General features: G+C 39.7%; 1 protein-coding gene across 7 annotated transcripts in view; it reads right to left on the bottom strand.

Annotated features, from left to right (window-relative positions):
• The window catches only part of cacna1ab (calcium channel, voltage-dependent, P/Q type, alpha 1A subunit, b), a 117,047-nt gene that overhangs the window by 85,253 nt on the left and 16,925 nt on the right, over positions 1 to 14,869 (bottom strand). For all 7 annotated transcript variants that reach the window (XM_085409210.1, XM_085409209.1, XM_085409211.1 and 4 more), the window contains exons 3-5: positions 1,587 to 1,678; positions 1,092 to 1,244; positions 494 to 681 (exon numbers count right to left, since the gene is read on the bottom strand). In XM_085409210.1, the coding sequence (XP_085265336.1) occupies positions 494 to 681; positions 1,092 to 1,244; positions 1,587 to 1,678 (433 nt within the window). The remainder of the gene's footprint in view (positions 1 to 493; positions 682 to 1,091; positions 1,245 to 1,586; positions 1,679 to 14,869) is intronic.

Genomic DNA, 14,869 nt, shown 5'->3' with positions numbered 1-14,869 from the left:
TGTCTTTTGGGCAAATAAATGGCATTTTGAATCAGATCTTTAAATACTTTATGCTTCGTTTGGATAATTGAAATTCAGCTCAACTCTAACCTCCAACCAATGTGGCAAGTCCAGTGTGCCTAAATACAAAAAAGAGTAAAAATCACTTTACTGCTTTCACCAAATTTAAACCTCAAACTGCAGTTCCTTGAATGACCAGAGGCTTAAAAGTGAGTCAGTCTCTACCGGCTTCTATGTTAATACATTGGAGCCGTTTTAATGCATTTATCTGACAAATAACATGGTTTAGTCAATGGTCACGTTTCAGCAAATTTTCATTATGCCTAGAGGATTTTATTTATGGTATCACGAATTAGTAAATATTGGTGTTGGTGCAATGCACAAACCAGTGGGTACAGGTAACTGCTTTCCACAGTGAAAGCATGATGGTTCTCCCCAATCGCCTGATGTTCAGTTAAAAGAAAAAGGGTCTCGGGTGGCTAGTCAGACATACGTGGTACAGCATGTTTGTCCATCCCTCCATGGTGATGCACTGGAAGACGGTGAGCACGGCGAACAGAATGTTGTCGAATTGGGTGATCCCGTAGTTGGGTCCAATCCACCCTTCCCCACAGTGCGTGCCATTGGAGCACAGCCGGGATGGCGATGCAGTACCACACGGCCTGTCATCTGCAGTCTCATCTGATCACAGAGCGAAAGATACAGCTTCACTATAAAATAACTAAATAACCCCCATTTTGGGTGTCAGAAAGAAAAAAAATGCAGTGACTGGCTGTGTTCATCTGTTCAAGAGGCTAACAAATTCTGACAAAGTAACACGCTTTTTTCAGTGAGTTACACACATCATGTATTTTGAGTCTATGAACCCGGTCCTGTCCTATTCAAGTATTAAAACAAGCCACAAGGATAGCATAAAAATACCAGGACCCAAAAAACCAAAGCCTCCATCATTCATTTTATTATTTATTTGTTATTTTCCTAATGAACAGAAAACCTATGTACACCTGAAATGGGATGGGGCCACCACCCTTTCTGTTGGAACAAGTCACAAAGGCTCACCACACATTGGTTTTTTACCACTTTCTACTTACTTGTAACATCATCATAGCAAGTCTTGTGGAACTGTCCCATGTAAAACTCCAGGCCGATGATTGCAAACATGAGGATGGCCACAAATAAGAGGAGACCAATCTGCAGCAGGGGGATCATAGCCTTCATAATGGACTTGAGCACCACCTGCAGGCCTGGAGGATTCAGCGCAAGACACGCAAATAAATAATAGACATGGAATAGCTTGGGTGCTTTTTAGAACAAATCAAAAATAAAGTAGACAGTATGATACTAAGTGATAAATGTAAGGTCGATGTTGTTAAATGTCAGTCAGTAAATTAAGAGCAGTGAGGTTAGCTTGTCTAGTAGCTCCTCGATTGGCAACCACGTTGTAATGACAAAGAATATATAGAATATCAAAAAACATTGCAACTTGCAGTAAAATTTAGATTTGTTCAGATTTTATTCATTGGACTTGAATGTGACATGGTTGGTATGGAAGGATCTGAAATTAGCATAGAAGCAAAAACACTTACTTGGAATTCCAGACACCAGTTTTAAGGGTCGCAGCACCCTGACGGCTCGCAGTGTCCTCAGGTCAAACGTAGACCCCACTGACGACAAAATACTACAGAGAAAGAAACAAAATACATGAGATCGTCTCTGAAAGCAGTCAACACTATCATTTACACTCTCACCACTTTTTTAGGTACACCTAGCTTAAACCAGTTCTGCTCAAGGCAGCTTCAATGAATCCTCTCTTTGTGCAGGTCTCAAAACCGATTTTGCATTCTGAATATTCACAGAGGTGTTGATTCAGCTTTGTAGTGAAATTTAAAGATGCAGTTACGATGTGTTGTTGTGCTCTGTTGTGCTATACTGACAAGGTACTTCAACTATTTTACCCATCAATGCTAGGCTAAGGGCTAAATAACAGAAAACGTCTCAGTTGAAAGCAAAAATAACAATCAGAAAACATAAAGACAACTATATGTTCACCTTAAACCAATATCTATGTGTGTGATGTGTTACTTCAGTAACAATATGTTTGCTGTTGGAAACTGCTGACACATTCTGTATCTGTTCTGACTGCTCTGTGTGTCTTTAATGTGTAGGTGTGTGTGTGTGAGAGAGAGAGAGCTCTGGCACAAAGTCAGCTGGAGAAGGAGCATGGAATTTTCCAACCTGTCTTGAACGTAGGCGGAAGGCAGGGTAGGTCCTATAGGAGGGGGAGGGAGGAAGTGTGGGGGCGTAGACAGGGGATGTACTGAGGAAGAGGAGTGAGATAGAGGGAAGGAGCGCACTGCATTGGCAGACATCTGATGCTTAAAAGTTTCACTTTCTTCTTTAAAGCTCAGTTAGTTCAAACAAGGATACTTTGAAATGATTTGCTTACTGTAACTGTCCACACATTAGCTACCAATGACAAGAAAGAGAAGCCCAGCTGTCGCACAGCCTCAGCATCATTCTCATTCACTAGCTGGCATTTTTGTGCATTTGTATGACTATCCTTTGACCACTGAAAAAACCTCATAATTCATATCTGGACTCATTTATTAGCTGCTTTCTCATAAATCAGCTTTTACATTGCCTGTAGTTGTAAGCAAGCTTTCCTATAGCACCATAATACATGACACCGGGGACCGGATTTGCTAACACAAACTGTGGTTGGTGGGTTTGGTGGTTCTGACCCTCTTGTATTTGTCACAAACTGATATACTAATGTTTGCATTATTTCATATATGGGCCATGATTTCACAGCCTATGCAAAGACATTCAGAATGAAATCACAGAAGAAAAGAGAGAACAGGGGGATCATGATGATGAAATCGGACCTTATCCTGAAAATAATCAGGCCATACATGAACATCAGCACGTCTGATCCATGCATATACGTTAATAACTTTACATTTTTAAAGATTGCATTTAAAGGAAACCGTTATAATTTCAGGACCATGGACAGCTCATACGGTTTTCACTGTGATCTCACGAGCTGTGCATACATGGCTGTTTGTAGTGGTTGACCTACACAAATTCAAAACGTGAGATATAGATCACAGATACAAAAAAAACCTGCATATTTTTTTTAATTTAATTTACTTAATTTTTTTCCTAAACAAATCCACCATAGTAAAGTTGTGGTGGCACTGTTAACACAACCAGTCTGAGAGTATAGAAATGAACCTTTGTCAGTCAGACATTTACGGTTTGTTCTGAAGATGGACGAGATGTAAGTTGTCTTAATACAAGAACAGAGCGTGATGTCAAAATACTGTAGCACAGTTCACAGTCCTACTTTGGGCACCTGTCAGTTACTGAACCCCGTTTCTATTTTTATGACTCTGTCTGCCACACTGCCTACGTTTAGCATACACATTTATATGGTTTTCTGATTACAATTAACGAGCAGCGCCTGTCCTGTTAGTAAATGACTTGCAGCTGAATATCATCTCTCAGTTTGCCTAATTGTGCTTAACTGCACGACTCTTGGAAGACTATGCATGCCATGTTGAAATGAACAGATTGTGCCTATCATTAGAACAGCACAACTTTTGCAAATCACACGCAAACCTAACCCCACCTATCAGCACTATGTGGAAATGGAGGTGCTCACACGCTATTTTGTCCCATCTTTATGTGCCGTATAAATGTATGCCCTAAATTAGAAAAAAAGCAATATTGTATTTTTTTAACCATGTGTGAGAAAGGCATGAGATTTAACAATAGGAGTAGCATTTAGCAGTCAGTCGTACCACCCTTTCTAAGAAACAGGAAGTGGACTGAAACAATGACAAAAGGGCTGCACAAATCAAATCTAAAACTTGCTAAATGTTGGCATCTGCCACCCTGCCATCCATCCATCCATTGCTTTTCCTGTTCCAGCCACTACCTTCTTAATCTCACTCCCTCCTCCACTTCTCCACAGGTTGGTTGCTAATTCCAGTAAGAGGTCATTTATTAACAGACACAGGGACAGCAGCCAATCCCCTCATTCTCTCAATGGCTTTTTAACTGCCACAGCTAAAGGCAATGCTGCAGATTTGAAAATACCTGACCTCAGCAAAATAAGCAAACGGCTTCAGTCTTCAATCACTGCGTTCATGAGAGCACTCAGAACATGAAGCAAGTGAAACAGCATGACGTTTACCGGTGGCTTGAGCTGATGTTTAACTACAGGTGATCAGAACAATTGTTTTAGGAATGTGCACACGCTGCATGGCTGCTGCTAGTGGCAGTTTAATAAGTTAACATCTACTTTTAAAGCATACTTAAACATTATCAAGTTTCATGGACAAAACAGATTTTGTCAATAATAAATGAACAAATGTTCTCGATGAGAACATCACGACGAGGTTCTAGTGAAAACAAACAGCTCAGAGCAGCTTGTTTAAGGGAGTCTACACTGAGATAGTTAGGTAGTTTAATAGTAACCTAAATGAATTTAAACCAGATCATTATAATCAGTGTAAACTGAACTTCCGTTTGCCCTTTTTTCTGCCTTGCTTAATTCATTTTTCTCATACACTTTCCCACAGCATGATATTATATAACACTGTAAACCTGACATACACCACATCCACTGAATAGGTTTGTTGTTCATGATTTAATCTATTGTGGATGACTTTCTGTTGGTTTTATGATCATATCGTTTTCTTTTTTGGCCTGCACAAATTACTGCTTACTCACTTGGAGCATTAAAGCTTAGGGGACATTTTTCTGGGCAGTTGGGTTTATGCCTGGATAAACAAATGGATGAGGTAAGAGAACAAAGGGTCTGTTTTGATATCATTAATCTGACTTTTCTGCTGTTCCGTCTCACTGTGTCTGTCATTTATTGCCTTGCCTTTCGCCCTCTGTTTATTTTTGTCCCACTTTTTTTCTCCTGTGACAATCAATTTAAGGTGAATCTAGAGCTCCAAAATTCATTCATGTGAGACGGCATCTACCGCTTTTGAAGACAATTCTAACACTGAGGATGCAGTCGCCACTGTCAAAGGATGAACCTGCCCACAGTGTATTGATGTGGCCAGTAGAGGGAGCAGAGAGTATGCTGCTGGTGGTGATAGATGGATGAAGTGGAAAGCGAAGTGCATGGAAGATTGCGAGAAGACACAGAGGAACAGCTATGGGTGACAAATCCCTAAGAGTTAAGTTGAAGGAGAGGAGGCAAACGTGAGGAGCAGAAGGCTGTGTAATCATGTTATACATGACCATTATGATCTTTTTAATTAGTATCACAACTTTTGCTTAAATCTTTCATGAAAAAAGGCACCAGTTAAACAAAGCTTTGATGCCACAATATTAATTTACGATTGAAAATCTGAATATTTTAATAGTCAAGACAGTTATTAAAATCTTTAGTAGGTGAATGCAAAGATAGGACTAAAACCAAAACTATTTTGAAGAAAAAGTTAAAACCAATACTCAAAATAATAAAAGAATAGCACCTGAATGGACCACCAACAGTAGGGTCCATTGTATATACCTAAACTAGGCTGGGGTCTTTGACGTTAGATTTATTCTTTAGTCAAGATTGGGATTAGAAAGTGATTTAACTAGCTCCTCAGTGAAGCCTGTGGCACGTTGGCATTTTGGTATTGTTTGCTAATGCTAACTGACATATTTCTGTCTCTGAATTTGTTTAAATGCTAATAACCATACACAATTAGTATGTTTTCTCAGACATGGATTACACTTAGTAGCATACAAAAAGAAAAAAAAAGCTCTCCACTAAAAAAAAGAAAAAGAAAAAAAGGTCATGGCCCTTAATTAGGCTTAAAGAAACAAGCTCTATATCTCTATTGCCCTAAAATCCAAATTAATTCAAATAAACTGGGAATATAGGCTACAAACACAGGGTATTACAAGGGAGATTTATCTTAAACTAGACGCTCCCTAATGAAATACAGACTGGGAAGAGGGAGACGAGGTATCCCTTAAGAGAGAGTAAGTGTGAGATAGAGTGAGCGGATTGAAAAAGAGTGATAGTCCTGTGCGTCAAAAGTGTGAGATTCAGCAGTAGAGACAAGCAGAGAGTCAATGAACCCCCAAAGAGAGAGCTGAAGAGACTCCAGAGAGAAAGACAGAATGTTTCAGCTGCAGAGGGAGGAGGTGTTTGGACAGTGATGACAGAGGATCTCACTGCTGGGAAACACCTAGCTATCAACCTGCAAAGATGCACACACGCACACACACATGCATACACATACACGCACACACATATACAATTACATATGCTAACAGTGTGTTAGCTTTACCTAAGTTCACCTGAACTCTATTGTCTTGTACAATATATGATAGAAATGATAGGACGCAAAAAAACACAAGACATCTGTGTAACAGATGCAAATGAATGAAGTGTTAAACAATGGCCTAGGTCCAAACATTAGTCAGATCTTTGGACAGGTTTAACTGTAATCAGCCTAATCACTATCTCCTAGCCTTCACCTTATTTAACTCAAATTGCTGAATTAGACCTCTCATTCATGTTTTTGTTGTTAATGTTGGCTGTGTATTGTTATTTCTATCAAGTCTGTGCTTTAGTTTAATAATTAAAAATCATTTAAAAGTATTTTAGTAATCATTTACGTAGCACTGAATCTATGCATTGCACCTACAGAATCTAAAGATGCGCCTAACCAAGCTCTACGGTCACGTGATAACTTACCACTCCACCCTTTTATCTAAATATACCTTTAGCTTAAAAAACACCCTGTAGGGTGCTCAAACTGAGGTTTCAAAATAGGCCTTTTCAAATGAACAGTAGCTACATGCGCCTTTCATAAAAGGTGGACGTAAATAAGATAAACACTAAACGTCACGAGTATCCCTTCCAGCGTTTAGTCATTATTTTGATGGCAGCAGGTTTAGAGGTTAACTGGAATGTCCTGTATAAGTATTGTAAGCCTGGTGTGCTGTTGTTTCAACATTATTTTAATCATGTAATTATAACTTGCATGTTAAAGATTGAATTCATTTCCCCAAATTTCTTTACAATTCACAGGTACTGTTCAGAGAATAACATGCGAACTATCCTAAGTATCAAAGTATCAAATCAAGGTCCAAGACCTGCTGCAACATGAGGCTTCTGTTTGCTGCTGTCCCGCCGAGGAACAGCGCTTTGATGATGATGATTGATGGCACTGATTAAGATCTCAGAGGTCACTCGCCACCTTCACTCTGCTCGGTCTATCCCTGTTCATGGCATTGCCATGGCAACTGGCAATTCCTCTCTTCACTTAGTCTCCACAGTTACCGACCTGCTCTCATTCATAAGCGTTGCCAGGGAAACGCAGCCCATGCTCATTGATGGAATCTTGGCATTGCCGCAGAAACAGGGATGGGAAGTGGGTCTCCCAGCGATTGATTTTCCAACCCCTCCAAACACCCGCATCTCCCACCCACATACACTTACACACATAACCCTCACCTACCCTGCTGCCCCTGCAGCTCCCCTGTTCTAACCACAGATCCTGAGCCTGCTGACAGGAACACAGCACACAATGCAAGAGCAGCTTCTTTGCATGCAGACTGATGCTTACCAGCGCATTGTTTTACTGCATAGAAACACAGACACACATATTAGACACGTGTGTGTGCATACACAATGCATGATCAGATGACAGTGATGAATGAAGCCCAGGTAGAATGGATGATCCACTTTCTCTGCTTCTGGTTTATTCTGAAATGGCTGTATTGTACAAACATCAGACATCCCACACACGCACACATAACATAGATGTTATTATTTATGCAAATGAAAACCGGCCAAACCTCTTTGTAGACTTGGATCTTGATTTCACTAATTGGTCTTCCTGTGAACAATTCTTAACCTTTTTGTTAGACACAGCTAAGAAGCAACTATTATTTCCATGAGATAAAACAGGAAAAATTATCCATACATCCATTACTTCTGATATTTTGTGCACGTATTTTAGAATTTTCAATGGTTACTTATAGGTCTTGCAGTTGAATTCAAGCCTTTACTAATTACCTTGGATGTGTACCAGTCTTGGCCAGAACTGGCAAAACCCCAAGCTGCAGTTTGAGCACAGGACTTTCTCTGATCATGTCTTTGTCTTAAGTGTTTGAGGTTTTTACAAAATACATCTAATTACCAAAATTTAAAAAATAAGACCCTACTTGTACTTATACAGAGGTTCTCTGTGTGGTTTCTACTGTTTCAATTGGATCCACCTTCTTAAGAATTTAGCTAGGCAAGCAGTTAACTAGCAAATGGGGCGTGATAACCTAAAGTGGTAGTTGCCATATCAACAGACTAGTATGTGTATGATGTTTCTTCTCGATTGGGCTGCGATATAACTGTAAGTTGCACACATAAAATAATGTGATTCACATTAAAATTAAGCCACTGTAACATGGACATGACAAAAACTTCAGTTCCTTTAATGGCTACTTGAGGCTGGTTTCAAAGGTGACCTGCCACAGCCTGCCATGCCAAACTTTGCATCAGTACAAAGCAGTACCTGATTAGCTGAGTTCTACAGAATGAAATCATACAGTAATTAATAAAGATAAATATGATATTACTTTAACAACCAAGCTTATTTTAACTGAATAATTAAAAAAATGATCCTAACTTGTCTGCCATTTTGGACCAGTGGAAGTTTAGGGTCAAAAGTCATAGAGGCAGAGACGAGTTGGCGACCAGTTTGTAACCAACGGTCACAGGTTAAAAAAACAAAAAACATTAAAAAACATTCTTGCAATTGATTAGGCCATTAGCCAGTTGCCCCAGTCACTTATTCTATTGAGTGTTCACTGGTGGTGACTTGCATTGACTTGGTGAAGTCAAGTATCCCAGAATGCATTTCATCTGAAACCCCACAGAAGAAATAATGGAAGAGAGCAGCTAAGGCTGTAAGCAAAGTTTTAAATATTACTGTTTCTGTGACACAGAAATATATTTTTTAAATATTTTCAGGGAAGAATGTAGATGTGTAAACTTCAAATATCTGCTCGATTTATTGCCTATTAGTGAAAGTGCTCCGAGGTTTCCAGAGATCAGGGAGGTTGAGACTCATCGTTTTCAAAAACCCTGTGTGCTTTTGCTACTCAGTAGAGGTTAAACACAAAACACGATTTATAAAGATAATTTCTAACGGTTTGTTTGGCTTATTTTAGTGTTTTATTTGTTCCCGATCAAATCAGTTAGGCTGAGATTAAAGTTAAGTTTCATAACTGCATTGTTTTATTTAACTTTAATGTCTCACTGGAGAGCTGTCAGTATATTTGGAATTGAATGTCTCACTTTATTCCCTGATGTACAAATGTGCTGTTCTTATTTTAACAGCTTATTCTGCATCAAATCTAACATTAAAGATATTTTAATCCAGGAGGAAAAAGCAGAAACATCTGGAGCAGCATGTTGATACGTGGACATCTTGAAGACTGCTCCCGAAATGATTAACTTGTGTTTTTAACATTTATTCTTTTCTTTTTTTCCCCCAAACACCAGCTGTCTACTGTTTTGGGTGTCAACTAAAATGAAAATAAAAGCATTCTCACATCAGACCTGATTTTTTTTATCCAATAATCATCTTGAGTCCAGACTGCCATGTGAAATACAAACTACCAAGAATGCAAGTACAGACTTGAGTATTGCGAAATGTCAATAGTGAAGCTGAAAAGTGCAACACAAACTGGAAATGGAGACTGCCTTCAAAATAAAGGTTGTGCCTTCTGAAATGTGTTGACCACAGTGCACAGTTTTACTGAAAACTTACAGTGTCAATACATGTGTGTATGTGATGCAGGCTCATACAGTTATCTGTATGTAGAAGCATACAATGTTAAATGTTATCAGCGTATACACAACACGGTCTGTGTGCAAAAGCCACGTGTGCTGCGTGTTTAAACACACACAGACAACATGAAAGAGCCTTGGACAGGTTCCAGCCAGTCACACGTGCATTAGCTGTGCTGTGTTTGTGTGCATGTGTATTTCTATGTAAATGAATTCCACATAGCCCATGTGTGCCTTGTGTGGAAATAGTGTAGGAGTGCCATGTGTCATCACAGTGTGAACTCCTGTCCCCTTAGTGTCTCCCACTGAGCCCTCAACCATTAAACCCTCCACACATATTCACACATGTACTGGACAATATACACATATACATATTTAAGGGATGTGTTTGAACCTAATGTAACAGATATTCAAATTGCATCATGTGTCTCATAAATCCAATAAATGCTGCTTTCATTGATACTAATCTAAACTTAGAGCGCTAATTCTTTGTTTTTCTTTTAAAAGCTTTTCTAATGTATTTAGTAGTAAAGAAAGATTCTTTAAAAAGACATGTCAGAGAGTTTTCCTCAGTTCTTCTGTGAATTAAAGCCATCTTAATTGTTTCAATGGCTTCATTTAAACCCAGAATGATTCAATGTTTTCGGCTGAAGTGATTGGTGGTGCTGTCATGATCATCATGATTCCTACCTAACTGGGTTATGATAGCATGAAGCCAAACATCTTAATTATCCTAAAGCTTTTGCACAGTACTGTATGTGGGCCAAATGCATTATTACAAATAATACATTTCCTCAGTGTACTTTTAGGGACAAACAATAACTTGTGCTCTGGTTGTTTATAATTAATTAGTTTTCTGCAATTACTTTATGTTTAGAAGCTAGAAATGTGGCCTCATATTTAGGAAAATACAATCCAGATTGGCTGAATGGACACAAGCTTTTTGTAAGTAGAAGCAATATCACAATATACAATAATAATGCTGCATTACAACCTAAGGGTTAGCCAGTGCTTCCAATGAATTCCAACAGATAATGAAGAATAAACAATGAGATGACTGAGCATGTTTTGTAGCGTGCTGTTCATTTCAAATTTGTTTGTGGAACAGTCATGATGCAGTACAGCATTTATATTTTCAATCAAACAACTGGTTTGTTTTTTACTCATTTCATTCTTCTCTGTGTTTGTCCACTCCTCTCCGTCTCCTCATAGCTGAAGCTTTCATTGGCAGCAGCAGGACAGAAGCACTCATTCTCACCACATTCTCCACCCTCATCACCCCCTTCCTCTTGCTTTCCCTCGGTTAATTTTCTCACTCTAGCGTTATTGCTGATCTCAGCAGACTACTAACACTCAGCTGATGGACTCTCTGTCCATCCTTCTATCCCCACCCAAACTCACTCCTTCCCACCACCTTTCCTCCGTTCTCTTCAGTTTTTTTCTCCTCTCTCCTCCTTTTTTCTACTTTAACTTCACGTATATAGGAAGGAAAAGGACAAATTGAGGAGGTCATAAAGAGGAATGAATCATTCTTTCCCCTGGTCACCTGTGTTTTATTAAAATGTATGCTGTGCTTTTCTGACCCGTCTGGCCAACTTAATGGCTGGTTTTCAAGTAATTAGGAGAGGCAATTTTCTTATATCGGTGGGCAGTATTCTTTTAATGAACATTTGCAGAATATTTTCTTTAGTAGGTACAAAAGGTGCTTCCATTTCCAGGAGTAGTTGTGTCACTAGAAGTTTAACTTTCCGATATGTTGTATTTTTAAATTTTCTAATTTTCTGTGTAATCTAATTGTCAAGTAGAGTCACTGGTTGTCAGTTCTTCTGCAACCTTCATTTCATTCCTCTGTCCTTTAATTATATTGGGACATGCCTGTTGCCTTTCTCCTCCTCACACAATCTTTCCCATGGCTCTAATCTTCGGTTTTTCCATTCACCTCTCTCCCTTGTTCCCTCGATCTCTGCCGGACCGGCTGATTTGCCCACCTGTTCCTCCGTCTCTTGCCAGCATGACTGCTGGACTTCACAAGGACACGACGTCTGGACTTCTCTGTCCTTGTTAGCGTGTGTCTTTCCTTTCAGTGTGTTGTTGGACACTTGTGTGCATGTAATGTTCTTGAACGTTTGTGTTTACAGCATGTTTGATTTCTGGAGTTTTTGCAGCCAAAATTCCCAACATGTATAATCATGCTGCCCACTGTGAATTGCCTGACTCTAATTCACTCCATCCATCAAGGTTCATCAATATCATTGCATTTGCATGACTATATACAGTGTGAAAGGATGGGTTGTAACCAAGTTGCAAAGAAAGAAAAAAAGTATCACAGTTTTGCAGCAAGTCTGTCAGACAAAACCAGCAAATTATCCACTCAAAATGACATCAATATTAGAACTTATAATATGACACTGCCAATGCATAAACAACGTACAGAGATGCAAAACTGCGTCGCTGGCTAGGAGTCCGAACTAGATCCAATGACAGTTGCCCAGATAGCACCCAGAAGTCCTGCAGGGAGCATGTCCCTTGAATTTTGAACATTCACCAGGTTGTGCACGTGGAGTCATCCCAGAAGGTTAGACAACTAACAGGAAGTTCTACTGTAGGACATCTGAGGAAGAGCGTTTAGTTTTTGAAACTTACATCAAATTCTGTCAAATACAAAAAACTTTCTGTTTCTTTGAGAATACAATGTCTAAGCTAACTGTGCAGCTGACAGCTTTTAGTGAGGATAACATTATCTGTTCAAAAAGCCATTAGCCTGATATTGGTACATCAACACAATCGTTATTCACCATTCACCCTAATCCATCTCTGGTTATTGCCCTACAATTGGCCAGTCTAGTCCAAAATAAAGTTCAAGTTGAAGGGTTATCATCTTGAAGCAGCAGTGGAGATCAGAGGCAACTGCAAGTTGGTACACAGCTGACAGCCGTGTTTAACAACTGTTAGAATTCATATCATGGTAAGAACCAGCTAAGCAAAGAGAAACAACAGTCCATCATTATTTTAAGAACTGAAGGTCAGTCAGTCCAGAAAATTGCTAAAACTTTGATTGTGTCCACAAGTGCAGTTGCAAAAAATGTTGTGCTACAACAAAACTGGCGAGCATGAGGACCGCCCCAGGAAAGGAAGACCAAGAGTCACCTCTGCTGCTCAGGATAAATTCATCTGAATCACCAGCCTCAGAAATTGCAAGTTAACAGCCACTCAGATTAGAGCCAAAATAAATGCCACACAGTTCCAGTAACAGACACATCTCTACATCAGCTGTTCAGAGGAGACTGTGTGAATCAGGACTTTATGGTCAAAAAGCTGCTAAGAAATCTAAGGAAACACAACAAGCAGAAGAGATTTGTTTGGGCCAAGAAACACAAGGAGTGGACATTAGACCAGTGGAATCTGTGCTTTGGTCTGATGAGTCCAAATTTGAGATCTTTGGTTCCACCTGTGTCTTTGTGCGATGCAGAAAAGGTGAATGGATGGTCTCTACGTGCATGGTTCTCACCGTAAAGCATGGGGAAGGAGGTGTGATGGTGTGGGGGTGCTTTGCTGGTGACATGTTGGGGATTTATTCAAAGCTCAAGGCACACTGAACCAGCATGGCTACCACAGCATCCTGCAGCCACATGCCATCCCATCTGGTTTGCGTTTAGTTGGACCATGATTTATTTTTCAACAGGACAATGACCCCAAACACACCTCCAGGCTGTGTAAGGGCTACTTGACAAAGAAGGAGAGTGATGGTGTGCTGCGTCAGATGGCCTGGCCTCCACAGTCACCTGACCTAAACCCAATCCAGACGATTTTGGAAGAAATGGATGCAGAGTGAAGACAAAAGGGCCAACAAGTGCTCAGCGTCTCTGCGAACTCCTTCAAGACTGTTGGAAAACCATTTCAGGTGACTACCTCATGAAGCTCATCAAGAGTGTGCAAAGCAGTGATCAAAGCAAAGAAGAATCTAAAATATAAAAGATGTTTTGAGTTATTTCACACTTTGTTTACTACATAATTCCATATGAGTTCAGTCATAGTTTTGATGCCTTCACTGAGAATCTACAATGTAAATAGTCATGAAAATAAAGAAGAACCTTTCAGTTTTAATATGATTAAATCACATCAGAGTAAGGAAATGATAAAAAACACACTGTTAAGAATTACTGTACACAAATTGCTGCAAAGGTGTGAGAACGATTGCCATAAGAGGTCACCTAAAATATTTGATACTGTGATGGAGAAAATCTCAGTGTGATCAGAGGTCAGAGGTCAGAGAGAGTGATTGCATATCTTGGAAAAGGACACTTTAAGGCTAAAGAATTCGGGACAGACATGCTTGTTAACTCTGTGTGTATGATAAACGACAATTACTGGCTTACCTTTAACACTCTGCTGCCCTCACATTGTGTGTCTGTGGGTGTGTGTTTCTGTCTGTAACTCTATTTTTGTTCACGAGGGTGTGTGGGTGAACACAAAGCACTGCACACTGAAGCAGCAGCTTTGTTTGAAAGACTACTTCATTGTGCAGTTGTATGGTAAATGGCAGGCTGATCAGTAGTGTTTTCCTCAAACCACAAAAACAGATTTTAATACAGCTCTATTGTGCATTTACCAAGAAGGCAGACCCAAAACTGCTCTCCAGAGTGGCACTTAAAATAAGATTGTTTCTCCACCCCAATAGCACGTCCCTTAAGAACCACCTGTCCACCCTATTTTCTTCCACCTACTTCAATATTGGTTTATTTATTGCTTTAAACCAGAAGCCAATGCTGCTGTTTTTCCAGTGAATACAGTCAAGCTCATAATGTAACTCAATGCCATTACTTTTGAACAAGAACAGCTGAGTGAGTATCATCAGATATGTGGCCACTACAATCACTGTACAACCTTACATCTATTTTTTGTCCTTCTTGTTCTGTGGGTTGCGGCAGATAAGCTGCAGGGGACAGAGCTTGAGGGTATGGGAGAACGTATAGGGGAGAGATGAGCCTGTAAATGACTGCAGACCAATAATGATAATGGAAGTGGTGGCAACAAGACAACTTTCAAAAAGTA

This window comes from Rhamphochromis longiceps, linkage group LG6 (assembly GCF_057381845.1).
Source record: "Rhamphochromis longiceps isolate RC_006_pf linkage group LG6, R_longiceps_female_GT1.1, whole genome shotgun sequence".
NCBI lineage: Eukaryota > Metazoa > Chordata > Actinopteri > Cichliformes > Cichlidae > Rhamphochromis > Rhamphochromis longiceps.
The sequence above is the reverse complement of the archived record's forward strand: the minus strand, read 5'-3'. Positions and strand labels throughout refer to the sequence as shown.